Consider the following 26,347-nt stretch of genomic DNA (forward strand, 5'->3'; position numbering starts at 1 on the left):
AAATGGGGGAACCGAGGCCCATGTAGGCTGTAGCCCTGTGGCGTGGAGTCCTGACCACCCACCACCTCTTCTCCCGGGGTTACAGGGTGGGGGTGACGCGGTGTGGGGAGTGGCCTTCCTCCACCCCCACCCCCACCCCGTGCCCCACCCCCCCAGCTAAGGGCCCTGGCCTCCAGGGTATGATCCTGCAGATCTCTGGGAGCCTGCCCAGCCTCAGCGGCATGGAGATGGCCTGTGACTATGGAAACGACATCCACACTGTGGCTCGGGTCCCGGGCCCTGCCTTTGGCCACCAGATCGCCTACTGCAACCTCCTGCCGAGGAACCGGTTCCCGCCCTTCCTACCCCACCAAGGTAAGCACTTCACTGCCTGGGCTGTGGGGACAGCCAGATGGGAGCTCTCAGGTGGTGGAATCTCAGGCATGGGGGTCCTGATATCACAGCCTCTGACGTCGGTGGAGACCCCCTTCTCCCTTGTTCTTCTCTCCCCGGATCCCGTGCTCTGTTCCAGACCACGTGACCGTCGAGATGGCGGTGAGGGTCAACGGGCAGAACATCGTCAGGGCCAGTTTCACCATCTACGACTGCGGCCGCGTTGGGCAGGTGTATCCCCACACAGCGTGAGTGGGCCGGGGCCTGCTTCCACGTGGCGGGAGGAGGTTCTGCTCCTGGGGAAGCCTGGGGAAGAGAAATGATGGTGTCCCAGAGGCAGACAGGACTCTTGGTTGTTCACTCGCCAGCACGTTTGTGCAACAAACCCGTCACCCAGTGCCCGGCGTCTGTGAGCACCCAGGCTAGTAGAGGCCGAGAGAAGTGCTTTGATTACACTTAACTTAGTCTCCTAAAGGCCCTGCTTGCCTGTTTCCTCCTTGCATACCTCTTGCAGCAGGAAGCTCACTACTTAACAGGGTGCCCAGCCCCTCTCGGCAGCTCTGATGTTGAGAGAGACCTTTCCCTGTGCTGGGATCTGCGTCCCTGGGTCCCAGTTCCCGGGCACCGGGGTTGGGAGCCGGGTAGCTGAGGGCCCCCCTTGTTTTCCAGCTGCACCAGCTGCCTGTCGGCACAGTGGCCCTGTTTCTGGTGCACCCAGCAGCACTCCTGTGTTTCCAACCAGTCTCGGTGTGAGGCCTCACCAAATCCCACGGTAAGCCAGGCCCCAGGGTGCCCTCTGCCTCCAGTGTTCGTTTTTTCCCGTTTAGTATGTTGAGAACATTTCTGTATCGTTAAATTTTCTTCCTTCGCTCCAGAGTTAACAGCTCCTCCGGGCTCATCAGTCACAGTGCATTTAACCAATCCCCTCTTGTTGGACGTGCTGATCCTTCCTGTTTCTTTTTTGCGTCCTGATACGTCCAGGGCACTGTGCGCGGCCTTGATTATTCCCTGGAGACCAGTTCTTCAAAATGGCATTTTGGGGTGAAAGCCTGGCCATGTTTTTCACTTTTAGCTCAGCTGACCCCCAGAGAAGCCTGAGCCAGTTAACACTTCCCGCTGTAGGAGGAGGCCCCTTTCTATACATTGTGCTAGTTTTCAATTTTACCTTCAACATTTTCAGCAACCCTAGAGAGTACCAGTCCCCAGAGCAACTGAAGCCCCAGTCTCTTGGCTCTGGGCTCAGAGAAGCTCGTCAGGAATCCCCAAAGCCTTGTCTGCGCCTGGCAGGTACCAGCGAGCAATGCTAAGGAGGGACGTCATGGCCTGAGCCTGGAATCCTGTGGTCTCAGCCCCTCCTGCCTGAGCCTCAGAACTGCTCTGAGGAAGAGGTGTCCCGCAGGAGCAGTGCTGAGCTCAAAGCAGTGATGCAGTAACGTGGGGTTTCCAGTGCTGGGAGGGAGGCCCGGTAGAGGCTGTGTGGCCAAATCCCAGGGGAGGCTCCGAGCCTCTGCAGTGGGTGCTGGGACTCCAGTCTAGGCCAGCCAGGACTCCTGCTCTCGCTTGGGGCCAACATCTCCTTCCGGCCCCCGTCCTGGGCTGTGTATACAGTAGGGACTTGATGCACGTCCGTGTGGAGCGTTCAGGCCGGCAGCGTGCCTCCTGTGCTCTACCCCGGGACACTGGGGCGAGGAGGACCCAGCCTCAACACTGTTCATTTACTGAGCACCTGTCGTATGCCTGGGTGTGCCCTAGGCACTGGGGAAGCACCAGGCTAGACACAGTTCTGCCCTCCCCACCGTGAACCCAGAGCCTCAAGTGTGAGTTGTAGCTGTGTGATCCCGGGCAAGCTGCCAGACCTCTCTGTGCCTATTTCCCCGTCTGTAAAATGGAGCCTATTTCAAAGGCTGGGGTGGGCATCTGGAGTCACACCTGTCTGTAAGGTACCAGCTTCATACTTGACACACAGTAGGTGGCCACTCTTCTGGGTGGGAAGGGAGGACTTCTCTGGGAGGGGAACCTTCTGCCGGGTCCTCGCAGATGCACAGGAGCTCACCAGCCTGGAGGTATACCTGTGGCAGTGCCCCCGTGAACCACTCTCTCCCAGGTCTGCGGCTCTGCAGGTCAGGGTTGAGGGGGGTGCAGAGAGGGCCTGTCTTAGAGGATTGTGGCAATCCAGTGGGAAAAGAGGCAGCTCCCACGCTGGGCCTGCAGGAGCTCCTGAACCGATGCGTAATTTGGCGTTTAATTAAGTGCCCGTTAGCCGTGGAGGCGCCGTGCCTCTGATCAGGCGGCAGGCAGCGGGGTGTGCACAACCTCCGGGACCCCTGAGGAGCTGGGAGGAGGCGGCAGGGCTTGGGCCAAGCCAGAGAGCTGTCTCTGGGAAGGCAGGTGCTAGGGGCTGAGGCTTCGCTCACTTCCCGTTCCGTCGTGGGCCCCAGAGGAAGGAAACCGGGGAGTGCGGGATGCCAGGAGGAGGGCTCCAGCTTTTCTGCGGAGGGGAGGAGAAGAAGGAAGGCGCTGCATCCTCCACTTTCAGTTGTCCAAGGAGGGTGTGGCCACCCCAAGGCGGTGTGACTTTCGGCCTTAGAAGCAAGGAGGGTTTGGGCACACGGAAGGGCAGGGTGTCTTGGTGGGAAGCCTGGGTAGACGCCTCCATGAAGGTGGTTAGGAACCCGTGGAGAGGGTAGTTTGGTGGGAATGCGGGGGAAGTTTACAGGGGCTGGGAGCGGTGCAGAAGGGCAGGGAAGGAACAGGTCAGGTGGGTTCAGGGTCCTAGGGCCACCCGGTGCTCCGCTGGATTGGGACCCCAGCTCTCGACTCTTGAAGTTAGAAAGACCTTGGGGGAGCCTGTGAACTCCGCTGTGGAGACAGGTGAGGCCCCCTGTGAAACGGCTCACATCGGGCCTTTCTGCGCCTCCTGGCATCGCTGCCCTGGCATCTGTTCCCCCAGCTCCCGCTCTCCCGCCTTCTCGGCTCTGCCCAGAGTTCGGTCAGTCGGCCGTGGTTTGCTGAGCCTGCAGCTACGCTCTGGCAAAGGGGAGAAGCTGCGCAGCCTCTTTCTGAGGCATTGACGGCTCCGCTTGGGATGGGACAGGGAGGCCCCAGTCCTTTGCGAGCAGGGAAGCCCTAGCTCAAACTGGCCTCAGCCCCAACAGAATCATGCGGCTTGTGTGGGTACAGAGTCCGAGGGGCGGCATCCCCTTCAGGCACAGCCGGATCCAGGGGCTCCAGCGGTGTCAGCAGGGCCTCCCCACCCCTCTGAGTGGCCTCCACTCTCGGGCAGGCCCTCCCCTCTTGGCAGCAAGATGGCCTCAGCAGCCCCGGGCAGGCTCCTGGTCCCCCAGCAGCCCCAGGAGACTTTCTCGTTGCTTCTGCGGAAGTTCCAGGGGACCTGGGTCACGTTCACCCCACATACCAATGGCTGAGTCCAGGAGAGGCCTGGGTACCCGCCCATCCCTGGGGTTTGGGAGTAGGGTCTGCCCTCCCAAACCACAGGCCTGGATGTTGGGGAGACTCCCCAGATGGTGGGGGGCTGGAGGCTGGCAGCAGATGTAACGGCTGTCCCCAAGGAGGATTAGCCAACCCTGGGGGAGGTGCTGAAAGAGGGCAAAGATGTGCCCGCACTCTCAGCCTTGCTCCCGCCCTGTAGGATGGGTACAAGCAGCCAGGCGGCCGTGGGTTATAAGGATCAAGGGGAGTAGGGGCCCTCAGGGATGATCCCGCGTCATTTCCTCTGGGGGCACCCTTGTGGAAGCTCCCCCTTCCCCAGCCCTCACCCCTCCAGCCCCCGCTGTTGGCCGCCTACCCTCAGGTGCGGGGGAGCAGGGAGGACGGAGCCGCAGGGCCGCCAGCCAGCTGTGAAGCGGGCTGGCAGCGGCTGTGAAACCCAGTTAGAAACCTGTGGGTTCCATTCCCGGAAACTCCAGGGGCTTTGCACGTGGATGGCACAGGACAGCAGCTCAGAGAGGGACAGCCTTGTGGGTCACATAGCGAGTGGACACCAGCTGCTACTTCGCGGCCCCGCGGCGTGGTCAGCTGAGGAGGAGGAGGAGGCCCCACCTGGGCCCAGCCACGTTTCCTCTATGGCCAAGGCCCCTGGGGTCGGCTCCCAGGGAAACTCACCAGTCTGGGCGAGGTTTCTGGCCTGGAGGTCAGCAGACGTTCTGGACAACTTGAGCCCGCTGTGCTTGGGCAAACCACTTGGTTTGTCTGTGCCTCAGTAGCCTAGTCTGTAAAATGGGTATAATGATGGTACCTACCTCATAGGGCTGTTGGGAGAAGGATTTGTTGAATTAATACTGGGCAAAGTGCTCAGAAGTATCCAGGTGCACAGGGAGGGCTGTGTCAGCTGGCCGCCACTGCTGTCACTACCATGGTTACTTGTGACCATGGTCAATGATAGTAAATATGGCGTTGGCATCCCTCAAGCTCTGGTTTTATGCTGGGCCCCTGAGGGTCCCCTGAAGGAGCTCCCTGTCTTAGTAACAATAAGGAGTAAAGACCCCTGGTCCCTGGCCCTCAGTTTCAGGCCTCAGTCTCTGGCCCGAGAGTCAGACAGATGGGAATTCAAAGAGCAACTCTGCCCTCGGCCCTCAGGTATCTCCCCTTCTCTCTGAACCTCAGGTTCATACCCCGCTCCCCCCTCCCTAACTTCCTTCCTTTTTTGAAGCCGTCTCTGTGGTTCCGTGGAATGCGGATGTCCAGGCCCTCCGCAGGACTTCCTGGGAGCTGGCACCTCCCACCCGGAGGCCTGTGACTCACCCGGGCGATGGAGAGGGGTCTGGAGCCTGGCGGCACCAGGGTGCTCACAGCCTGTTTCCCCTGGGCTGTTCAGAAGTCTGGGGTTTCTCTTTTCTGAATCGTTTATCGTGAGTTAACCTGGAAACCAGAACTCCAGAGCTAGGTGGAATCTCAGAAAGTGGTAGAGCCCCTCATTTTACAGCTGGGGAAGGTGAGGCCCAGAGACGGGGAGGTTTCCTCTGGGAGGCACGCAGTGGAGCGGCCATGGGGACCCAGTTGCACTGGGCAGGGTCCTGCATCTCTCTGTGCCTCAGTTTCCTCGTCGGCGAAATGGGGCCAGTGCGTTCTCCTGCTCGCAGGCCTTGCCGTGAGGGTCAAGTGAGATGGTATGTGGGAGGCAGTGGGCACGAGGCTCTTGGTGGGTGTGGCTGCTACATTTTGTTAGTAGTGTTTCCTCACTTCCCCGGGGAGACGGGGCCGCGCAGGCTGGCCGGGGTGGCCGTGAACCCCGTCTTTTCCGAAATGCCCCAGTGCCAGCCCCACCTCCTTGGGTTTTGACTGCAGAGCCCTCAGGACTGCCCTCAGATCCTGCCCTCAGCCCTGGCTCCCATGCCCACGGGCAGCTCCCAGAACATCCCGGTGCATCTGGCCAACGCCGCCTTCTTCCAGGTAAGTGAAGGCGGGGCGGGGGCGGGGCGGAGGGCTGGGAGAGTGCCGTCCCGGGTGGGGGGACCCTGCTCTGGGCCCACCACTCCTTCCTCTGAGTTTCCAGGCTGTGTCTGAGAAAGCCCCGTTCTGGTTGCACGGAGCTGGGGAAACAGGAAAGTGGGCGGGGAGGGCCAGGCCATGGGGACAGCAGGCCACCCCCAGTGGCTGCCGGAAAGCCTGGCCAGGACCCCCAGACCCTTCTACCCTCTAAAGCTCCCCTGACGATCCAGGCCCAGCCCCCGCCCAGTGCCGCAGCCCATGGGTGACACTGTCCATGCTGTGCCCGCCCTGCCCTAGCCCCCGGCTGAGCTGTGACCCTGGACACACCTCCCCAGTTCGTGGCTGACATGTCTTCCCTGGAGAGCGGCCAGAGAACGAACCCCTTTTCCGCCCGCCTCCCCATCGTCCAGGTGGGGAAGATGAGGCCGAGGAAGGGGATGCACGTGCCTCCTGGTCACACGACATCAGGCTGGACTTGCACCCTAGCCCTGGACTCCTTGTTGAGTGCTCTTCTGTAGTCTTCCCCTCCCCCTGCCCAGATGGGCTGGGGGAGGGGACACAGGCCCTTTCTGGGTCCCTCCTGGAGGAGCGTCCTGGGTGGGAAGTGTTGATGAGACCTGGAAGCACGCCAGCCACCCCCTCCCCAGCTTCTGGGGACTTGCCATCTGTCGCTTCCATGGGGGAGCCGAGGCCCGTGATGGCTGTCACACGTGGGGGCCACATGCCAGGCATCTGGGATGCGTCAGGCAGCCTCGCGGCAGGGGCTGCAGCTCAGTGAGGGGCAGGGCGGCCCTGCCCTGGGCCCTCAAGCTCTTCCCTGCAATGGTTGGGAAGAGCCTCCAGGGGCAGCAAGGGGCCTGGACCCATGTGGAGGGCTGTGCTGCTGCCCTGTGGCCCTGAGCCCCGGGACTCGGACGACAGACCCACCTCCCAGCTCAGCGTGGCAGGGACACACGAGCTCTCAGCCCTATCAGCAGCCACTTTCCTGTGTTAGTTTCAGAACCAAGTGGGGAGGGGGCAGGGCAGGGGAGTTGCTGACCTGCTCTCTCCTCAGGGTGTCACGTCTGCCAGCGACAGGGACGTAAACAGGAAGTCCTGCCACGCGGCTGGCCTAACACACTCAAAACCTGGGTTTGTTCATTCAGCAAATATTTGCTGATGCTGCTCCCGGAGGCCTGTGCTGGGCTAAGGGCAAGGCGGGATTGGGGAATTGGCCCTGTTTAATCTTTCAGCAAGCATTTATTGAGCATCTCTTGCATACTAATAACCGCCAGCATACATTAGGCACCCACAGTGTGCAACCCACTAAAGATAACATGATCTCCAGGTTTCCTGGAGTCCTGCAGAGTAGAGCAGCCTCTTTCTGTTGCAGAGTGTTTAGAAACCCGAGGCCCAGAGAGAAGAAGCCACTTGCACAGGGTCACACATCTAGGAGGTAGCAGAGGTGGGATTCAGACCTGGGTGGGCCTGTGTAAGGTAGAACCTGAGCTATTTCAGCTGCCATCTGCTGCCCTTGGAGGTGTCCGAGGGGCTGAGACCCAGCCCCAACCGTCCCCAGTGGGTGGGGGGACAGGTGTAGACAGAGCCTGCACAGGGGATAAGGGTGGTGCTTGGCACACAGGGTCGGGGACAGGCTTTAGGAGCTTAATGGAGCCCCTGGCACACACCCAAATGTTCATTGCTGAATGGATGGATGATCAAGTGAGGGGTGCCCCTGTGATTTGAGGGGGGAGTCTGGGAAGGCTTTGGAACATGGGACATTTGAGCTGGATTTTGAAGGCTGTGTTGAGTTGTGCTGGGTGGAAGAGTGGGCTTGGGCAAAGGCTGAGGGCATGACAGGCTGTGCTATGTCGACATGTGTCCTCTGGCTGGTCCCAGGCCTTGTGGGGCAGAGGCGGGGGGGTGTTGACGTTAAAGGACAGGTGGAGTCTCACTGGGATCAACCTTGTATGTCGTTCACGCTGAAGAGTCAGGGCTTGGGGCTTCCCTGGTGGCGCAGCGGTTGAGAATCCGCCTGCCGATGCAGGGGACGCAGGTTCGTGCCCCGGTCCGGGAGGATCCCACGTGCTGCGGAGCGGCTGGGCCCGTGAGCCGTGGCCGCTGAGCCTGCGCGTCCGGAGCCTGTGCTCCGCAACGGGAGAGGCCACAACAGTGAGAGGCCCGCGTACCGCAAAAAAAAAAAAAAGAGTCAGGGCTTTACCCGCGGAGTGAAAGGCCCCGGGTTTAGGCCATTGGGAGATGTTGGTGAGACTTTTAGTGGCATGGAGAGAGCACAAGGCCAAGGTTCTAGGTGTTTGTGTACCCCCTGCCTCCGTCAAACATTGGACGTGGAAGCCAGGAAGGACATCCTGGAGGAGGTGCAGCCCAGGCAAAGGCCTGATAGTAGGGCCACGGCCACTCTTCAGGACAGCAGTGTCTGAGGTCCTGATGAAGGTACAGGGCAGCGGGTGCTGACCTGACTCTCCCCAACCCCCCCTCTCCCACAGGGTGCAGCGCTTGAGTGTAGCTTTGGTCAAGAAGAGATCTTTGAGGCTGTGTGGGTGAATGAATCAGCCGTATGCTGCAAGCAAGTGGTGGTGAGTGATGTAGCTTTAATGGCGGGGGTCGGGGGCAGAGGGGAAGGGGAGGCCCGCCCAAGTCCAGATCCTACACTCCTTCCTTTCTACCTCCTCTTTTTGGACCCCCTGCCCCCAGTAGCCCTGCCCTCATCTGTCTCCCTGACACCCCTCCCCCAACAAAGACCCAGACACCATTCACACCTCTCAGGGTTTTTCTTGTCCTTTTGCAGCTGCACACAACCCAGGAGAGCCAGGTGTTTCCACTCAGCCTCCAACTAAAGGGTCGGCCGGCCCGATTCCTGGACAGCCCTGACCACGTGACAGGTGGGAGCGCCTCACGTGGCCTCAGGGGACCCAGCCGCGGTGGGTGGGACGCAGCCTTGGGGGACTCATTCCCGTGCTCAGGTGTTCCCTAACACACACGCTCTCTCGGATCCCAGCCCTGCCTTTCTGTGCCTGGTCAGTTACTCAGCGCTTGAGTATCGAGCAGCTGCTCTGGGCAGGCACCACGCCCTTGGGGCATCTCCAGGCCAGTGGCTGTGCAGCCCCAGGTACTGACTTACCCTTCCCTTTCTGAGCTTCCTCATATGAAGCAAGGGCAGAGGCCCTTTCGCAGAGGGTGTGGTGAGGATCTGCTGAGATGTTGCACGCCAAGCCTTGCAAGGGCGTCTGGGACACAGTCTGTGCCCCCGTATGGTGGCTGGTGTCCTTGCTCTTATTATATGTACTGAATCAACTCTCCAAGGGCCTGTCTGTTCATGGGGAGTCTCAGACATCTCGGTGGACATGGGCACCCCCCACATCCATACCAGGAAGGTCCCAGACAGAAGCCCCAGAACCAGCCTGCACACCTGACGCCCTGGAGAACTGGCCCTGCACCCCTCCTTGTGCCAGTCTGAGGGTCTGGTCTGGGCTCACAGAGCCCGCATTGCTCAGTGGTTCCCTAGCATCTTGGAGCTCCGTGGGGGGCTCAGGAGACCCACTCGGGCCTGGGTATGAATCCACCAGCTCTGCTAACTCACAGGCTGTGTGACCTTGGGCAAGTCACTCTACCTCTCTGAGCCTCATCTCTTATCTGTCAAATGGAGCTGATAAACAGCTCCCGCTGGATAGAGTCACAGTGAGGATGAGTGTTAATGGGGCTGTGGCTGCACTTTGCTTAGCACAGCCCCCAGGGGGTTTGGAGAAGACTGAGAACTTCATGGGGTCCTGATCCTAAGAACCAGGACCCTGCTGACCTGTGCTGCCTCCTTGTCTCCCGCAGTGGAGGTCTATAACTGCGCCATGGGCAGCCCCGACTGTTCCCAGTGTCTGGGCCGGGAAGACCTGGGCCACCTGTGTGTGTGGAGTGACGGCTGCCGCCTGCGGGGGACCCTGCAGCCCCTGCCTGACACCTGCCCCGCCCCCGAGATCCGAGCGGTAAGCACCCCGCCCCCATCTCCGCCCTCGGAAGCCCATTGCACGCACACGCCTGAACGTGCACACGTACAGCGCCCCACATGGGCTCAGGGACCCGCGGCACACGTGCTTGCACATACCCAGGCCCACGCACACTGTGTTACCCGCTGAGCACCGCTGGGTGCCAGGCCCCGGCCGGTGCTAGAGACACAGCAGGGAATGGAACAAGTACGTGCCTTCACAGAGCTAACGTTGAAGTTGGGGTTAGGGGACAGTAATGAGAAAGGACATCATTTACATAGAGAAGGTGGTAAGTGCTACAGCAGGGCAGGGGCGTTGGGAGTCTGGGGTGGAAGAGATGCTGGGGCTGATTGTCTCTAAATTTTATAGCGAGGTCAGGGAAACCTTGCTGATAAGGTGAAAATGGGGGCTGCCAGTAACTCCGAAGCCTCCGTTTTAATTAAGAAAAAAATCTCAGGGAAGTGGTGTGTTTGGCTTAGCCTGGGTCAGGTGCCCATCCCAGGCCCAGTCAGCTCTGGTTGGGATGTAGGGTCATGTGGTCCAGACATGGGCACTGGGAGTGGACCTCAGTGTCCCCAGGAGATGCCCCTCAAATAGCAGTGACTCTGTCCCTGTGCACTGGTGTCCCCAGACCGAAGCCGGCTCAGTATCACAAATGCACATCCCCTCTGGCAGCCCCAGTGACCTGCCAAGTGGCTGGCAGTGCCAGCGCTCTCAGAGGCTCCCCTAAGTGATGGGTCTGCCTGGCCCTGCCTCCCCGGGAGCCTGCCAGCATCCCGGCCTCTGAACTCCATTCACCCCTTTCTCCGGTCGCCCGGCAGATTGAACCCCTGAGTGGCCCCTTGGATGGCGGGACCCTGCTGACCATCCGCGGCAGGAACCTGGGCCGGCGGCTCAGCGACGTGGTCCGTGGAGTGTGGATTGGCGGCGTGGCCTGTGAGCCGCTGGCCGACAGATACACGGTGTCAGAGGAGTGAGTAGAGGGCAGTCCTCACCCCCCGGAAGTGCCAGCTGCATCTCTGCCCCCCGCTTTCCCTTTCCTTCTCCTACCCGCCTGCTCTGCCATCCCGCTCTCTTCAGCACCCCTCTGGTCCCCAGAAGTCACTCACTCCTGGGTCTCCCGGACTTTGTTCAGGCCATTCCCACCAGGCATCCTGCCCTTTCCTGCTCGGGACGCCACTCAGGGGCCTGCTCCCCTGGGAAGCCCTCCCGTGTTCCCCTAGACCAGCCCTACCTCCACGGAAGCCTTGCTCCGATGAAAAACATTGCTGCTAAGCAAGTGTGGGAGCCGCTGGTGTGGCGCAGAGGTCTGGGCCTGCAGCTGTGGAGCCTGGCCTGGAGGGCAGGGAATGAGCTGGGTTTCCTTTCCGAAGGCTGTAAGTCAGGCTTGCAGATAAGGCCATCAGTCTACCAGCCCAGCCAGTGTTCTCATGGTTGGAGAACTTTCAAATATCCCCAAAGACCATCTTCTCCAATCGCCTTGTCTTAGAGCTGCAGAACTGTCGTAAACTCAGGTCAGGGGTGGTCCCGGGGAAGAGCTTGGCACCAGGGGGACACCTGGGGGACTCCGTGGCTCTTTTCCAGCTGAGAGGGAATTGTCTCAGTATTTTGACATGGGTAACGCCGTTGGGTGTCCTGGCCAGATGCCAGCGCCAGGTGTGAGCGGCTGGGTGCAAGGATGGGACACTCACGCACCCTGGGCGTGGAGCAGGGGCCGCTGTTTGAGGGAGAAACCAGATGGCACCTGCCTGGGCCCCCAGGATCCGCTGGCTGCTCCTTGACCAGAGTTGCCTCCCCCAGGATCGTGTGTGCCACGGGGCCAGCCCCAGGGGCGTTCTCGGACGTGGTGACGGTGAACGCCTCCAAGGAGGGCAGGTCACGGGAGCGCTTCTCCTACGTGGTAAGGGAGGCTGCAGCCTACCCCCCTGCCCACTCTGCCAGGCTCACCCCGGGCTGCCCTGAGGCCTGACCGCCTGCCTTCCTCCCCACAGCTGCCCCTGGTTCACTCCCTGGAGCCCGCCATGGGCCCCAAGGCAGGGGGCACCAGGGTCACCATCCACGGGAGCGACCTCCACGTGGGCTCGGAGCTCCAGGTCCTGGTGAATGACACGGAGCCCTGCATGGAGCTGGCGTAAGCCCCTAGGCCGGGGGGCTGGAGGGCTGGGGGTGATGTCCTTGCACCTGGCGTCACCAGGGACTTCACTGGCTGTGTCCCCTGGGCCAAGCCCCTTCCTCTTTCTGAGCCTCGGTGTTCTCAGCCGGTAAGAACGGTACCAGTGACTTGTGGGAAGTGCTGTGCCCAGCATACAGCAGGTACTTCATAAGTGACCTTAACCTGCAGTGAAAATGGTGACGATTGTACACACTCTGGGAGCCGCCGCTGGCCCGGGGTCGTGGTCCAGAACGTCTTGGTGAAATAGCTGTCTTTATTATGCACTTAATGTGTACCAGGTGCCATTGATAGGCACTGCTGTGGATACCGAGCTGAGCCCAACGGTCTCAGCCCTCAGGGTACAGCAGACACTGTCACAGGAGCTGGGAACATCCAGCGGGGTCAGGATTGGGAGAAGCCAGAGCTTTCAGGGCTGTGGGCGTAGGGCCCTCACCGGGGCGGGGGCCGGGAGAGGGTCTCTGGGAGGGCTTCTTGGAGGAGGTGGGATGGGGCAGGTCAGAGAAGAGAAGGCCGGGCGTCCAAGGTGGGGCAGAGAGCCCAAGCAAAGGTTCGGCAGTGGGAATGGGGAAACGGGATTTCTCTACGAGGTGGGGGCCAGGTGAGCAGGCGTGGACCCCAGGCCACGTGCCCCGGGTGACGGGGTGTTGGTCGCTGGGGCGCGACGGAGGCGGGTTCCTGCTGACGAGGCGCGTGTCCCCCGCAGGCGCACGGACACCAGCATCACCTGCACGGTGCCTGGGGCTGCCCTGCCGGCCCCCGTGCCCGTGTGCGTGCGCTTCGAGCGCCGGGGCTGCGTGCGCGGCAACCTCACCTTCTGGTACAAGCGGAACCCGGTCATCACGGCCATCAGTCCCCGCCGCAGCCACGTCAGGTGAGACCTGGACGTGATCCCCGGCCAGGGCACTGTCTGGGGCTGCACCTGGGCTCACGGGGCTTGCTGTCCCCCCGCAGCGGCGGCAGGACCATCACGGTGGCCGGCGAGCGCTTCCACATGGTGCAGAAGGTGTCCATGGCCGTGCACCACATCGGCCGGGAGCCCACGGTGAGGGCGGGGCCCCGGCGGGCAGGGCTGGGCGGGGCCCCGGCTGACGGGGCGTCACTCCGCCACGCCTCCTCATCTCTGCCTCTCCTGTCTCTTTGCCTCTCTCTCTCCCCCTCTTTTCCCACCTCTGACTACCCCTCCCGTCGCCCACCCTGGCCCCGGCGCCCGCCACCCAGCTCTGCAAGGTTCTAAACTCCACCCTCATCACCTGCCCATCGCCCGGGGCCCTGAGCAACGCCTCAGCCCCTGTGGACTTCTTCCTCAACGGCCGGGCCTACGCGGACGAGGCAGCGGCGGACGAGGAGCTCCTGGACCCCGAAGAGGCCCAGCGGGGCAGCAGGTTCCGCCTGGACTACCTCCCTGACCCGCAGTTCTCCACGGCGAAGAGGGAGAAGTGGATCAGGCACCACCCCGGGGAGCCCCTCACGCTGGTCATCCACGTGAGCGCCGGCGGGGCCCGGGCGGGGGCCCTGAGCAGGCCGGGCTCAGCCACAGGCCTCACGGGCACCGCTTCTGCTCCCGCAGAAGGAGCAGGACGGCCTGGGCCTCGAGAGCCACGAGTACCGGGTCAGGATCGGCCAGGTGGCCTGTGACATCCAGATCGTCTCCGAGAGAGTCATTCACTGCTCCGTCAACGAGTCCCTGGGCACAGCCGAGGGGCAGCTGCCCATCACAGTGAGTGGACGGGGCCCTAGAGGCAGAGGTGGGCTTGGCCCCCGGTCCTGCCCCAGGTGCCTGAGCATCTGCCCCCTGCCCGGCACGTCTCAGCCGAGCACCGCCATGCTCAGAAGCGTAGACGACCAGGGCAAAGAGGAGCTTTACCTCCCCACTTGGCAGATGAGGAAGCCGAGACGCCGAAACGTAGTGACCTGTTCAAGGTCGGTGATCGGCCCCAGCTGAGTCTCAGAGGCCGTGACAGGTTGTCCCCGTTCCACTTGTTGCTCTACCCAGATTCTGGGCCGCCGGTCACCATGCCGAGTCGTGGAGGGAGGGAAGGAGGAGTGGAGAGAGGGCCCAGAACGGGGGATCTCTTCTGCACCGTACCTGCTTGCATGCCTCTTGAGATGGGACGCTCACTCCCTCTCGGGTGGCTCTGACTGCAAAAGCGCCCTCTCACCTGTACCCCAGTCCCAGTTCTGCCCTTGGCGTCCCAAGAACTCACCTGCTCCCCTGGTCCTTGGGCAGCCCTACAGGTACTTCAGGACGTGGCCAGGCTCTGTGGGCTGCCCGGCCACTGGCTCTTCTGCTGCTCTTCCCAGGCCATAATAATAATCACAGTTGCCTGTATTTATTGAGTCTCCCTTCTGTGCCAGGCTCGGGGCTGAGGGTTTGACAAGCATCATCTCATTTAGCCCTCATAGCATCCCCAGGAGATGGGTGGGGCTCTCTCTGTCTTATAGTTGTGGCATCTGAGGCTCAGAGAGGTTAGGTGCCTTGCTCAAGACCGCACAGCTAGTGAGGAGAAGAGCCGGGGCGTAAGTCCAGGGAAGATACAACCCCCTCCCCCCACCTCTGTGCAGATCCAGGTGGGGAACTTCAACCAGACCATCGCCACGCTGCAGCTGGGGGGCAGTGAGACCGCCATCATCGTGTCCATCGTCATCTGTAGTGTCCTGTTGCTGCTCTCCGTGGTTGGTAAGGAGCCCCAGCCTCACGTCGTTTGGGGGGGGCGCAGACCTACCCCACTTTGTCTCAGCCCCTCTGAAGATCAGTAGGTAGGAGAGAAGGCATAGTGGACCGGGGCGCAGACTGAACAAAGGCGTGAAGGTAGGAGTGGGTGAGGCGCTCGGAGGGTGGTGAGGAGTGTGTCCCAGCGACAGCACAGAGGGTGGAGGACGATAGCTGTTGAGACGTATGCTGGGCCCAGGCGATGGGCCCTGAGTGCCATGCAGAGGGATTCGGATCCTTGTTCTCCGGTCGGTAGGGCCTGCTGCAGGTACTTATCAGGGAAAATTAACCTCCCTCTTAGGTCGGCTATACCACTATTAAAATAATGCTTATGAAAGTAATGTATTCAACGTAGCATGGAAATTGAAGCCCTCGTACACTGCTGGTGGGAATTTAAATGGTGCCATTGCTGCGGCAACCTCTCCGGCAGTTCCTCGGCATGTTAAATAAAGTTACCGTGTGACCCAGCAGTCCCCGTCCCGGGTATCTGCCCGAGAGAAGTGAAAACATATGTCCACACAGACACCTGTGCGTGAATGTTCACAGCAGCATTATTCATCACCAAAAGTGGCAACAGCCCAAATGTCCATCAGCTGATGCATGGATAAAGAAAATATGGTTTATCCATACCATGGGATAGTATTAAGCCATAAAAAGGAATATATATATTTTATACATCTCATTGTATGATATATATATATATACATATATATATATATAGTTCTATTACATCTCAGAAAGGGGTTATAAGTACTGCTTTGTAATTGTTTAGAAGTTCTGACACATGGTACAGCATGGATGCCCCTTGAGGATGTCATGGTAAGTGAAAGATGCCAGACATAAAAGATCACATAGTGTGATTCCACGTTTATGAAATGTCCAGAATAGGTAAATCGATAAAGACAGAAAGCAAATTAGTGGTTGCCAGGGGCAGGAGGAGAGTGGATGGGGACTGACTACTTGTGGTTATGGGTCTTCAAGGGGCAGGGAAAGTGTGCTAAAATTAGATAGTGGTGATGGTTACACGACCCTGTGAATATGCTAAAAGCCATTAAATTGTATGCTTTACATGGATAGACTATATGGCATGTGCATTATATCTCAATAAAACTGTTTTTTAAAAAGTAATATATTCAACGTAGAAAATTTGGGGAAAACTGGGGTAGAATATATAATACATAAAAATATTATATATATATATTTTTTGGCTGCAGTGGGTCTTCGCTGCTGTGCATGGGCTTTCTCTAGTTGTGGCGAGCGGGGGCTACTCTTCGTTGCGGTGCGCGGGCTTCTCATTGCGGTGGCTTCTCGTTTCGGAGCACGGGCTCTAGGCGCGCGGGCTTCCGTAGTTGTGGCGTGCAGGGTCAGTAGTTGTGGCTTGTGGGCTCTAGCGCTCAGGCTCAGTAGTTATGGCGCACGGGCTTAGTAGCTCCGCGGCATGTGGGATCTTTCCCGACCAGAGCACGAACCTGTGTCGCCTGCATGGGCAGGCGGATTCTTAAGCACCGCGCCAGCAGGGAAGCCCCATGTATATTTTATGCATCTCGTTATATGAGATATATAGAGATATGTTACATCCCAGAAAGGAGTTATAATATAATACTGCTTTGTAATCTTTTAAAAGTTTCTTAATTCACAAGTAATACCTTGTCGTTGTAGAAAGAACTGAAAATGCTAAATAGCAGAAAGAGAACAGAAATCACCCATAATTCTCTCATCTAGAGAAATCCACTGTTTACCACTATTTTATTTTTTTTTCACTCAACATGTAATTTTTTAAAATTAATTTGTATTTTATATTATAGTTGATTTACATTGTTGTGTTAGTTTCAAGTGTACAGCAAAGTGATTTAGTTATACATAAACATATATCCATTCTTTTTCAGATTCTTTTCCCATATAGGTTATTAGAGTGTTGAGTGTAGTACTGTGTGCTATACAAATGGTCCTTGTTGGTTATCTATTTTATATAGTAGTGTGTGTATGTTAATCCCAAACTCCTAATTTATCCCTCCTTCCCCCTTCCCCCTTTGGTAACTGTAAGTTTGTTTTCAAAGCCTGTGAGTCTGTCTGTTTTGTAAATAAGTTCATTTGTATCATTTTTTTTAGGTTCCACATATAAGTGATATCATGATACTTATCTTTCTCTGTCTGATGTCCTTCACTTAGTATGATCATCTCTAGGTCCATCCACGTTGTTGCAAATGGCATTATTTCATTATTTTTTATGGCTGAGTAATATTCCATGGCATATATGTACCACATTTTCTTTATCCACTCCTCTGTTGATGGACATTTTGGTTGCTCCCATGTCTTGGTTATTGTAAATAGTGCTGCAATGAACATTGGGGTGCGTGTATCTTTTTGAATCATGGTCTTCTCTGGATATATGCCCGGGAGTGGGATTGCTGGGTCATATGGTAATTCTGTTTTTAGTGTTTTAAGGAACCTCCATACTGTTCTCCATAGCGGCTGTATCAATTTACATTCCCACCAGCAGTGCAAGAGGGTTCCTTTTCTCCACACCCTCTCCAGCATTTATTGTTTGTAGACTTTTTGATGATGGCCATTCTGATCAGTGTGAGGTGATAACCTCATTGTAGTTCTGATTTGCACTTATGTAATAATTAGCAATGTTGAGCATCTTTTCATGTGCTTTTTGGCCATCTGTTTGTCTTCTTTAAAGAAATGTCTGTTTAGATTTTCCACCCATTTTTTGATTGGGTTGTTTGTTTTTTGATATTGAGCTACATGAGCTGTTTGTATATTTTATAGATTAATCCCTTGTCGGTCACTTCATTTGCAAATATTTTCTCCCATTCTGTGGGTTGTGTTTCCGTTTTGTTTATTGTCTTTTGGGTTTTGGTTTTGGTTTTTGCTGTGCAAAAGCATTTAAGTTTAATTAGGTCCTGTTTGTTTTTATTTTCATTACTCTAGGAGGTGGATCACAAAAGATAATGCTGTCATTTGTGTCAGAGAGTGCTCTGCCTATGTTTTCCTTTAAGAGTTTTGTAGTTTGCAGCCTTACATTTAGATCTTTAATCCATTTTGAGTTTATTTTTGTGTATGGTGTTACAGAATGTTCTAGTTTCATTCTTTTACATGTAGCTCTCCAGTTTTCCCAGCACCACTTATTGAAGAGACCATCTTTTCTCCACTGTATAGTCTTGCCTCCTTTGTTATAGATTGATCATAGGTGCGCGGGTTTATCTTTGGGCTTTTTATCCTGTTCCATTTATCTATATTTCTGTTTTTGTGCCAATACCCTTCTGTTTTGATTACTGTAGCTTTGTAGTATAGTGTGAAGTCAGGGAGCCTGATTCCTCCAGCTCCATCTTTGTTTCTCAGGATTGTTTTGGCTATTTAGGGGTCTTTTGTGTTTCCATACACATTGTAAAATTTTTTGTTCTAGTTCTGTGAAAAATACCATTGGTAATTTAATAGGGATTGCACTGAATCTGTAGATTGCCTTGGGTACTATAGTCATTTTCACAGTATTGATTCTTCCAGTCCCAGAACATGGTATATTTTCCATCTGTTTGTGTTATCTTCAATTTCTTTCATCAGTGTTTGTTTTCAGGGTAGAGGTCTTTTGCCTCCTTAGATAGGTTTATTCCTAGGTATTTTATTCTTTTCTATGCAGTGGGGAGTGGGTGTGTTTCCTTGATTTCTCTTTCTGATCTTTCATTGTTATTGTATAGGAATGCAAGAGATTTCTGTGTATTAATTTTGTCTTGCTACTTTACCAAATTCATTGATTAGCTCTAGTAGTTTTCTGGTAGCATCTTTAGGATTTTCTATGTATAATATCATGCCCTTTGCAAACAGTGACAGTTTTACTTCTTCTTTTCCAATTTGGATTCCTTTTATTTCCCTTTCTTCTCTGATTGCCATGGCTAGGACTTCCAAAACTATGTTGAATAATAGTGGCAAGAGTGGACATCCTCATCGTGTTCCTGATCTTAGAGGAAATGCTTTCAGTTTTTCACTGTTGAGAATGATGTTTGCTGTGGATTTGTCATATATGGGCTTTATTGTTTTATTGTTTATGCCCACTTTCTGGAGAGTTTTTATCATAAATGGGTGTTGAATTTTGTCAGAAGCTTTTTCTGCATCTATTGAGATGATCATATGGTTTTTATTCCTCAATTTGTTAATATGGCATATCACACTGATTTTTTTTTTTGCAGATATTGAAAAATCCTTGCATCATTGGGATAAATCCCACTTGAGCAGGGTGTATGATCCTTTTAATGTGTTGTTGGATTCGGTTTGTAGTATTTTGTTGAGGATTTTTGCGTCTATGTTCATCAGTGATACTGGCCATGTCCTTTTTTTTTTTTTTTGTAGTATCTTTGTCTGGTTTTGGTATCAGGGTGATGGTGGCCTCATAGAATGAGTTTGAGAGTGTTCTTTCCTCTGCAGTTTTTTGGAATAGTTTCAGAAGGGTAGGTGTTTATCACTAGTTTAAACAAACACACATATTTTATTATAAGAGTGGGACATGGAGCTTTATTTTCCTGGCCGTTTCCCAAGCCCTTGGCCCTGTAGTTTTCAACCCACTGGGGAGGAAAGGACCGTGAGCTGAGGCCCCTGCCCCAAGGAGCTGGGGCTGAGGGGCGCAGGCAGGACCTCTCCCTTCAGGCCCAGGCCCTGCACAGGGCAGGTACTGACAAATGCTCTCCGAAGGGCTTTCATTGGCCTGACCCGCCTCTCTGCTGCCCACAGCCCTGTTTGTCTTCTGCACCAAGAGCCGTCGCGCCGAGCGCTACTGGCAGAAGACACTGCTGCAGATGGAGGAGATGGAATCCCAGATCCGAGAGGAGATCCGGAAAGGTAGCGGGTGGCGACCACGCGCGACCGGGGGCCTCGGCTTCGCCGTCCGCTCCCACTCACAGGCACTGCCTGTATCCCAGGCTTCGCCGAGCTGCAGACGGACATGACGGACCTGACCAAGGAGCTGAACCGCAGCCAGGGCATCCCCTTCCTGGAGTACAAGCACTTTGTGACCCGCACCTTCTTCCCTAAGGTCAGTTCGGGCCCCTGCCGGCCACTTCAGGAGCTCCTTGCCCCCTCCCTGGGCCCTGACAACCTCGAGGGCACTTCTGTGCCGATGGGAGAACTTGACAAGTGCGGCCTGGGCCCCTTGAGCAGTACGAAACCCGCACGCCTGCCTGTGGCAGCCTGGGCTCCTGCCTTGGCCGGCCGAGGGAGAGGGCCCAGTTTCCCCCACCTTCCTTCTCAGCCCGCTGATGTTTTCACTGTCCATACAGAAGCTGGCTGCCAGGCGCACTTTTCTCCTGGGGTGCAGGGCATGCCTCCCCTCTCAGGGGGTCAGTAGAGGCACCAGTTCACTGCCCGCCCCTCTCCACTCTGGGCCCCTTCCCAGGGAGGCCTCTCTGGGTCTCCACATCTCCTCCTTCTGTCCACTGGACTCTGTCCCATCCCTTCCATGCTTCCTTGTGCTGTTCCAGGGGCCGCGGCCTTGTCCCCAGCTTCCCTGGCCTGTCGAGAGTGTTTATGCCAGTGGCCAGCACCCTCCTCTGGCCCTGTCCACACTGTTCTCCATGCAGCAGCCACAGAGAGCCCATGGTGTGGTCCTTGCAGGCATCTCTGCCTCAGTTTCCCCAGTCTGCACGGAGCTGCTTTTGCTTCCTCCTAAGCCTTGTGCACTCACAGCCTGGCTCCTGCAGCTTCTGTTCCTTCCCCTTCAGGAAGCCCCCGGGGACTCCCCTCCCCTCTCCTCTGGAGTCCTTTGGCACCTGGGTGTGGCCCACTGCCTCTTCTTCCTCTGTAAAGTGGGCTTTTGCATTTGTCGAGCGGCCCCTGCATGCGTCAGGGGAAGGTGCAGCCCTGCCGCGATGCTGGGGGTCTGCGGCCCTGCTGAGCTGCTGGGGGGTCTGCCTCCACAGTGCTCCTCCCTCTATGAAGAGCGTTACGTCCTGCCCTCGCAGACCCTCAACTCCCCGGGCAGCTCCTTGGTACAGGAGACCCACCCACTGCTGGGAGAGTGGAAGGTGAGTAGCCCTCTACCCGTACATGCGCGCGCACACACGCACGCACACACACACCCCTGCCTCAGGGCAACCCCATCTCGCTCTGGGCCCCACTTTCCAGCTCATCTGACCCATTGATCCTAATCATGGGAAGTTGGGAGGAACCTGCCATTGGATAGTAGTGAGTCCTCCATCCCAGGAGGTATTCAAGTGACCATTCAGGGTGTTCTACATGCTGACCCCCAGGCCAGGTAGAGAGGGGAGAGGATTGGGTCCCCCTGGACATCCCACTCCCCCTGCTGCATAGAGAATGGAAGGTGAGAGGGTCCCCCCCCACACACACAGGGATACTGGGTTGCCTTCAGGCACCCTTGCCTGAGCCTCACTTCTGAATTCAACTGAGCCACTGTTCCCAGTCACAGGGAGGTAGGAGGCGTCTGCCACTAAAGGTAATGAGCTCCCCCTCCCAGGAAGCATTCGAGGAGCCATTCAGGGCATCCTAAGTGCTGACTCCTAGACCAGGCAGAGACACTGGACCTCTGTGGACACCCCCTCACTGAATGCTTCTGCAGATCCCCGAGAGCTGCCGGCCCAACATGGAAGAGGGCATCAGCCTGTTCTCCTCGCTGCTCAACAACAAGCACTTCCTCATTGTCTTCGTCCACGCACTGGAGCAACAGAAGGACTTCGCAGTGCGGGACAGGTCAGGCTGCGAGGCTCCGGGGGAGGGCGGGGGCCTGTCGGAGGCCACCCAGCCGGCCCTGGGTCTCTGCCTGGCTGGATCCCAGGCTGGGCCACTTTGCAGGTCACCATGTCCTGGGGGCAGCTGCCATCTCCCCAGCGTCAGACCCTGGGTGCTGGGGCTTTGGAGGTCCTGAGACCCCCTCCCCATTCTTCCCCTTCCTGGTCTGCTGGCCAGGACAGGGCTCGTGGGCATGGCGGTTGCTGTGCACGGTAGGGAAGGTAGCCCTTTCTCCAGCGAGATTTTAGTCACACTCACCCGTCTGCATCCAGCGACAAGGTAGCAGCAGAACCCCCAGTGCGTGGTCCTCGGAGCCCAGGGCCTTGCGTTGCGGGCAGTGCTGACTCCCCCAGCCCACGGCCGCCCGCAGGTGCAGCCTGGCTTCCCTGATGACCATCGCGCTCCACGGCAAGCTCGAGTACTACACGGGCATCATGAAGGAGCTGCTGGTGGACCTCATCGACGCCTCGGCCGCCAAGAACCCCAAGCTCATGCTGAGGCGCACGGAGTCCGTGGTCGAGAAGATGCTCACCAACTGGATGTCCATCTGCATGTACAGCTGCCTGAGGGTGAGGGCGGCGGCGCGCGGGCAGCTGTGCCGCCGCCTAGACCTGACCTCGTTTTCTTCTCATGCCGGCTCTGCCGAAGGCATTATCATGTTCTTTGGCAGATGCGGAATGGGGGGCTCAGACAGCACAGGGACAGCCCCATAAGATCCATTATACAGATGGGGAAACTGAGGCTCAGAGAAGGCCTGACTTCCTGCAAGGGCTCAGAGCAAGCCCAGGACGGAACAGAGGCTGTGTCAGTGGCATTGTTACAAAGACTGTTTTCTCAGTCCTCACATGCCCCCTGATGTGCTTCTGAGTGCAGCTCTGCCACTTCCCTGCCGGGGGACCCTGAGCACGTTGCTTGCCCTCTCTGAGCCTCGGCAATGAGAATGACAGCCCGTACCTGGAAGGGTCGCTGGCAGGATGAAATGAACGTGGCCACCCATCTTAGGCGATGTTCGAGCTTGGAGTCCACAGAGACACCTCTGGGTGGAGGGTGGGAGCGAGGCAGCGCCACCAGGAGCAAAAGGAGGGTATTAAGCAGGCAGCCACGGAGGGATTGGTAGAAGGGGGTAGCGAAGGCATTCCAAGTTGGGGCCGGAATCTGGAGTGTGGGCTGGGGGCCAGGGCCCTGGGCCAGGCAGTGTGGCCGCAGCCTCTGACAGGCCCGCACCTACCGCAGGAGACGGTGGGGGAGCCGTTCTTCCTGCTCCTGTGCGCCATCAAGCAGCAGATCAACAAGGGCTCCATCGACGCCATCACAGGCAAGGCCCGCTACACACTCAACGAGGAGTGGCTGCTGCGGGAGAACATCGAGGCCAAGCCCCGGGTGAGCCGGGCGGGCGGGGAGGGGTCCCGCACCCCCAGAGAGTCCCGGCTCCACTGCTGACTGCCCCCCCCACTCCCTGCAGGCTGTCTCCCCTGCAGGGCCCGGTGAGTGCCCACTGACCCTCCCCCTCTCTCCTGCAGAATCTGAACGTGTCCTTCCAGGGCTGCGGTATGGACTCGCTGAGCGTGCGGGCCATGGACACAGACACGCTGACGCAGGTTAAGGAGAAGATCCTGGAAGCCTTCTGCAAGAATGTGCCCTACTCCCAGTGGCCACGCGCCGAGGACGTCGACCTAGGTGGGCAGGGCAGGGCAGGGCAGGGGCAGCAGGCGTGGGGGCTGCTTCAGCAGCGCAGGCTCCTGCCTTGGGTATTCACACGCCCACCCCTCTTCAAATGTGCGCTAACTGTGGCTCTGGGGACCTGAAGACAGATCAGCTGCCAGGAGCTCTGTTGGGGGCGGGGAGGGGAGACAGGACCTGCGGTGGGAGGTCGATGCAGGCTGCTGCGAAGGTGGGCGAGAGAGGCCTCCCCAGCAGCTCCGAGATCCCGGTGACAGCCCCGAGGATGAGGCCTTTCCAGAGCTCCTGCTCTGGGCCCGGCAGCCGGCACCCTCTCCCCGCCCCGTCGCCCAGATGGGGAAGCAGAGGCTCAGAGACCGGTGTGGGTGCCCCCGGTTCTCTCCCCGTGTGGCCCGCCGGGTGCCTGCCTCCCCGCGGCCCCTGCTCCCAGCCCTGATGCCCTGTCTCCTGCCCACAGAGTGGTTCGCCTCGAGCACGCAGAGCTACATCCTGCGGGACCTGGACGACACCTCGGTGGTCGAGGATGGCCGCAAGAAGCTGAACACGCTGGCCCACTACAAGGTGGGCCCCGGCTCCACCCCGCTCCGGCCACTCCCATCCTGCCTGACCTCCGACTTCTGACCTTGGCCTCTCTCCCCATCAGATCCCTGAAGGTGCCTCCCTGGCCATGAGCCTCACAGACAAGAAGGACAACACCCTGGGCCGAGGTAGTACTGGTGGACACGGGGAGGGCCCCTTCTGAGCGGCCCCAGGGGGGAAGCCGAGGCTTCAAGGGACAGGGCGGGGCTGGGCTGAGGCTGCCTGCTGGGGGCGGGGCCGTGGGGCCCCCCTGCCGCAGGGCTGCTTGGCAGGGCTGTGGCCAGGCCTCTCAGCGCTGGTTTCCTGCAGGCAGCAGAGAGAGGCCCCAGGAAGGTGGGATGTGATTCCAAGAGGTCTGGGCAGCCGCCAGGCCACGTGGGCTTTGGCCTGTGTCCCTGCCTCACACCTCCCATCCATACCTTCAGAGGCCCCAGGCCTGGGGTCCTCGGCTCCTCTGGGTCTTGGGGTCCCCTCCTGAGGCAAGGAGCAGGCTCTCGCATCTCTCCCTGTGAGGTCTGGGCTGGGGGGTGAGGGCAGCCGCCCTGCCCGACTCGGGGGCCGTGCCCATCGCCATCTGTCACTGTCTCCCTGCTTGCTGTACCGTGCGGACGTTTCCATCTCTGTCAACGCCTCTGTCTTTCTCTATCTCATTCTCTAAGTTTTCTCTGGATCTCTCTCTCAGCTCTCTGCCTTGTTCTCTCCACACATCTGTTTGGCTCTGTCTGTTTAGCTCAGTTTCTTTCTCTATCTTTTTGTCTCCATTTCTGTTTCTCTCTCTCCCCACTCCTCTTCTCGTTTATTTATTGTGTGTGTTTTCCCTCTCGCAGTGAAAGACTTGGACACAGAGAAGTATTTCCATTTGGTGAGTGCCCCGCCTCCGGCGCTGGGGGTGCCCGCCCTTCACTGGGTGTCGACTTGGCTTCCTGCCACCCTGGGCCTCTGGGGGCAGTGCTTGCAGGCCCTGGGAAAGGCTGGGTGGGGAGCGGGAACGGGACCCAGGGTAGCTCGCGTGCACCACAAAGAGAGCCCAGGGCCCGCGGGCGGCCGGGGATGGTGCCTGGCGCCAGCACTGACCACTGCCCCGGCCTCCCAGGTGCTGCCCACGGATGAGCTGGCAGAGCCCAAGAAGTCCCACCGGCAGAGCCACCGCAAGAAGGTGCTACCAGAGATCTACCTGACCCGCCTGCTGTCCACCAAGGTGGGCCCACTCTCATCTCTGTGTCCTCGCTGCAGCGGGTCAGCTGTGAGCAGACGCTTGGAGCCAGGGGCACAGTGCTCCCCCTGCGGGGCCAGCCAGGCTCTGGGCCGAGAGGCTGAGGGCGCTGGGTCCCAGCTGAGGAGGGGTTTGCTCCCAGCATGAAGGGTGCCCACTGACACGGAGGGCAGCAGAGGCCCAGTGAGGCCCCCAAGGCCACACGGCTGGGGCAGCAGAGTGGGCGCCTGAGAGCTCACACTCCAGCCCAGCAACTCCCTGCTCTATGTCCCAGTCCTTCCAACACCCTGGTGGGGTAGGTTGCACTAACCCGTTTCACAGACGGGAAGCCCGAGGCCCAGAGAGGTTAGATGACCAGCCTGATGCCACGTAGCTTCCCCATTCACCCGGCTCAGTCCCAGCACCACGGGCTCCCCTGAACGGCCACAGGTGCCTGCTCACCCTCCTCCATGTGGTCCTGGGCTGACGGCGGCCACCTGCTTCCATGCAGGGCACGCTGCAGAAGTTTCTGGATGACCTGTTCAAGGCCATTCTGAGCATCCGTGAAGACAAGCCCCCACTGGCTGTCAAGTACTTCTTTGACTTCCTAGAAGAGCAGGCAGAGAAGAGGGGGATCTCAGACCCCGACACCCTACACATCTGGAAGACCAACAGGTGGGGGGGGGCGGGAGGCCAGGGGGAGGGCGGTGTGGCTTCACTGTATCACTGGGGGCAGCAGTGGTGCGGGGGTTCAGAGCCTGGGCTCTCAGCCCACCGGCCTGGGTTCAATCCCTTATGCCATTCCAAGCTGTGTGACCTTGGGTAAGTGACTTAACCTCTCTGTGCTTTCGTTTCTCCTAGCTATAAAACCAGGGCAGTAAAAGTAACCCACTTTAATTGTAAGAATTAACTAGAAGTGAGCAGTGTCTAAGTTTTGCCCTTACCATCACTCTCCTGCACCCCTCTGCGGTGGGCACGGTCAGCTCCGTTTTACAGATGAGCACGCTGAGGCTCGTGCAGATATTCCTGCCCCCGGTCACATCCCTCCTTTGAGGCACGTTTTAGCTTTTCATGGTCACAATCCCCAACAAGAAGTTGTTGAAAACCTCAGCCTAACCCTCAGAAAAAAATGCCTCAGACCTAGAAGTTTCTGTGTAGTTGCAGGGGCTGCTCAGAGCTCGGGGCCGGGGGGGGGTGGGGTGCGTATGTCCCAGGCTGCCCAGTCACGGGGGAGGAGGGTGTTACCAACCCTCTGGCCTCCTGGGGCTAAGGATCCAGGCCTCTCCCCTCCCTCAGTCTGCCTGGTGACCCAGCTAATGATGGACTTCCCACAGCCATGCAGGGGCTGGAGGAGGAGCCATGGGCTGCTAGGCGGGGGCAGGGCGGGGGTTCTAATGAGAACCAGGACTGGCTCCCTGGCTCCAGGCTGCTGCGTGAGAGCGGGCGACTCTGCGGAGGCGGGGGTGGGGGGGGGGGCA

At 58.0% G+C, this 26,347-nt stretch overlaps 1 protein-coding gene across 2 annotated transcripts in view; it reads left to right on the plus strand.

Moving 5' to 3' along the window:
• Nucleotides 1–26,347, plus strand: part of PLXND1 (plexin D1) — a 51,736-nt gene that overhangs the window by 22,115 nt on the left and 3,274 nt on the right. For both annotated transcript variants that reach the window (XM_059076852.2, XM_067043389.1), the window contains exons 6-32: nucleotides 177–354; nucleotides 512–620; nucleotides 1,042–1,144; nucleotides 5,677–5,781; nucleotides 8,307–8,396; nucleotides 8,609–8,702; nucleotides 9,643–9,797; nucleotides 10,619–10,770; nucleotides 11,598–11,697; nucleotides 11,789–11,928; nucleotides 12,674–12,841; nucleotides 12,922–13,012; nucleotides 13,189–13,452; nucleotides 13,538–13,687; nucleotides 14,533–14,647; nucleotides 19,409–19,516; nucleotides 19,597–19,709; nucleotides 20,593–20,697; nucleotides 21,249–21,379; nucleotides 21,789–21,987; nucleotides 22,652–22,798; nucleotides 22,939–23,095; nucleotides 23,556–23,659; nucleotides 23,742–23,805; nucleotides 24,505–24,539; nucleotides 24,771–24,875; nucleotides 25,381–25,544. In XM_059076852.2, the coding sequence (XP_058932835.1) occupies nucleotides 177–354; nucleotides 512–620; nucleotides 1,042–1,144; nucleotides 5,677–5,781; nucleotides 8,307–8,396; nucleotides 8,609–8,702; nucleotides 9,643–9,797; nucleotides 10,619–10,770; nucleotides 11,598–11,697; nucleotides 11,789–11,928; nucleotides 12,674–12,841; nucleotides 12,922–13,012; nucleotides 13,189–13,452; nucleotides 13,538–13,687; nucleotides 14,533–14,647; nucleotides 19,409–19,516; nucleotides 19,597–19,709; nucleotides 20,593–20,697; nucleotides 21,249–21,379; nucleotides 21,789–21,987; nucleotides 22,652–22,798; nucleotides 22,939–23,095; nucleotides 23,556–23,659; nucleotides 23,742–23,805; nucleotides 24,505–24,539; nucleotides 24,771–24,875; nucleotides 25,381–25,544 (3,446 nt within the window). The remainder of the gene's footprint in view (nucleotides 1–176; nucleotides 355–511; nucleotides 621–1,041; nucleotides 1,145–5,676; nucleotides 5,782–8,306; nucleotides 8,397–8,608; nucleotides 8,703–9,642; nucleotides 9,798–10,618; nucleotides 10,771–11,597; nucleotides 11,698–11,788; nucleotides 11,929–12,673; nucleotides 12,842–12,921; nucleotides 13,013–13,188; nucleotides 13,453–13,537; nucleotides 13,688–14,532; nucleotides 14,648–19,408; nucleotides 19,517–19,596; nucleotides 19,710–20,592; nucleotides 20,698–21,248; nucleotides 21,380–21,788; nucleotides 21,988–22,651; nucleotides 22,799–22,938; nucleotides 23,096–23,555; nucleotides 23,660–23,741; nucleotides 23,806–24,504; nucleotides 24,540–24,770; nucleotides 24,876–25,380; nucleotides 25,545–26,347) is intronic.

This window comes from Kogia breviceps, chromosome 10 (assembly GCF_026419965.1).
Source record: "Kogia breviceps isolate mKogBre1 chromosome 10, mKogBre1 haplotype 1, whole genome shotgun sequence".
Lineage (NCBI taxonomy): Eukaryota > Metazoa > Chordata > Mammalia > Artiodactyla > Physeteridae > Kogia > Kogia breviceps.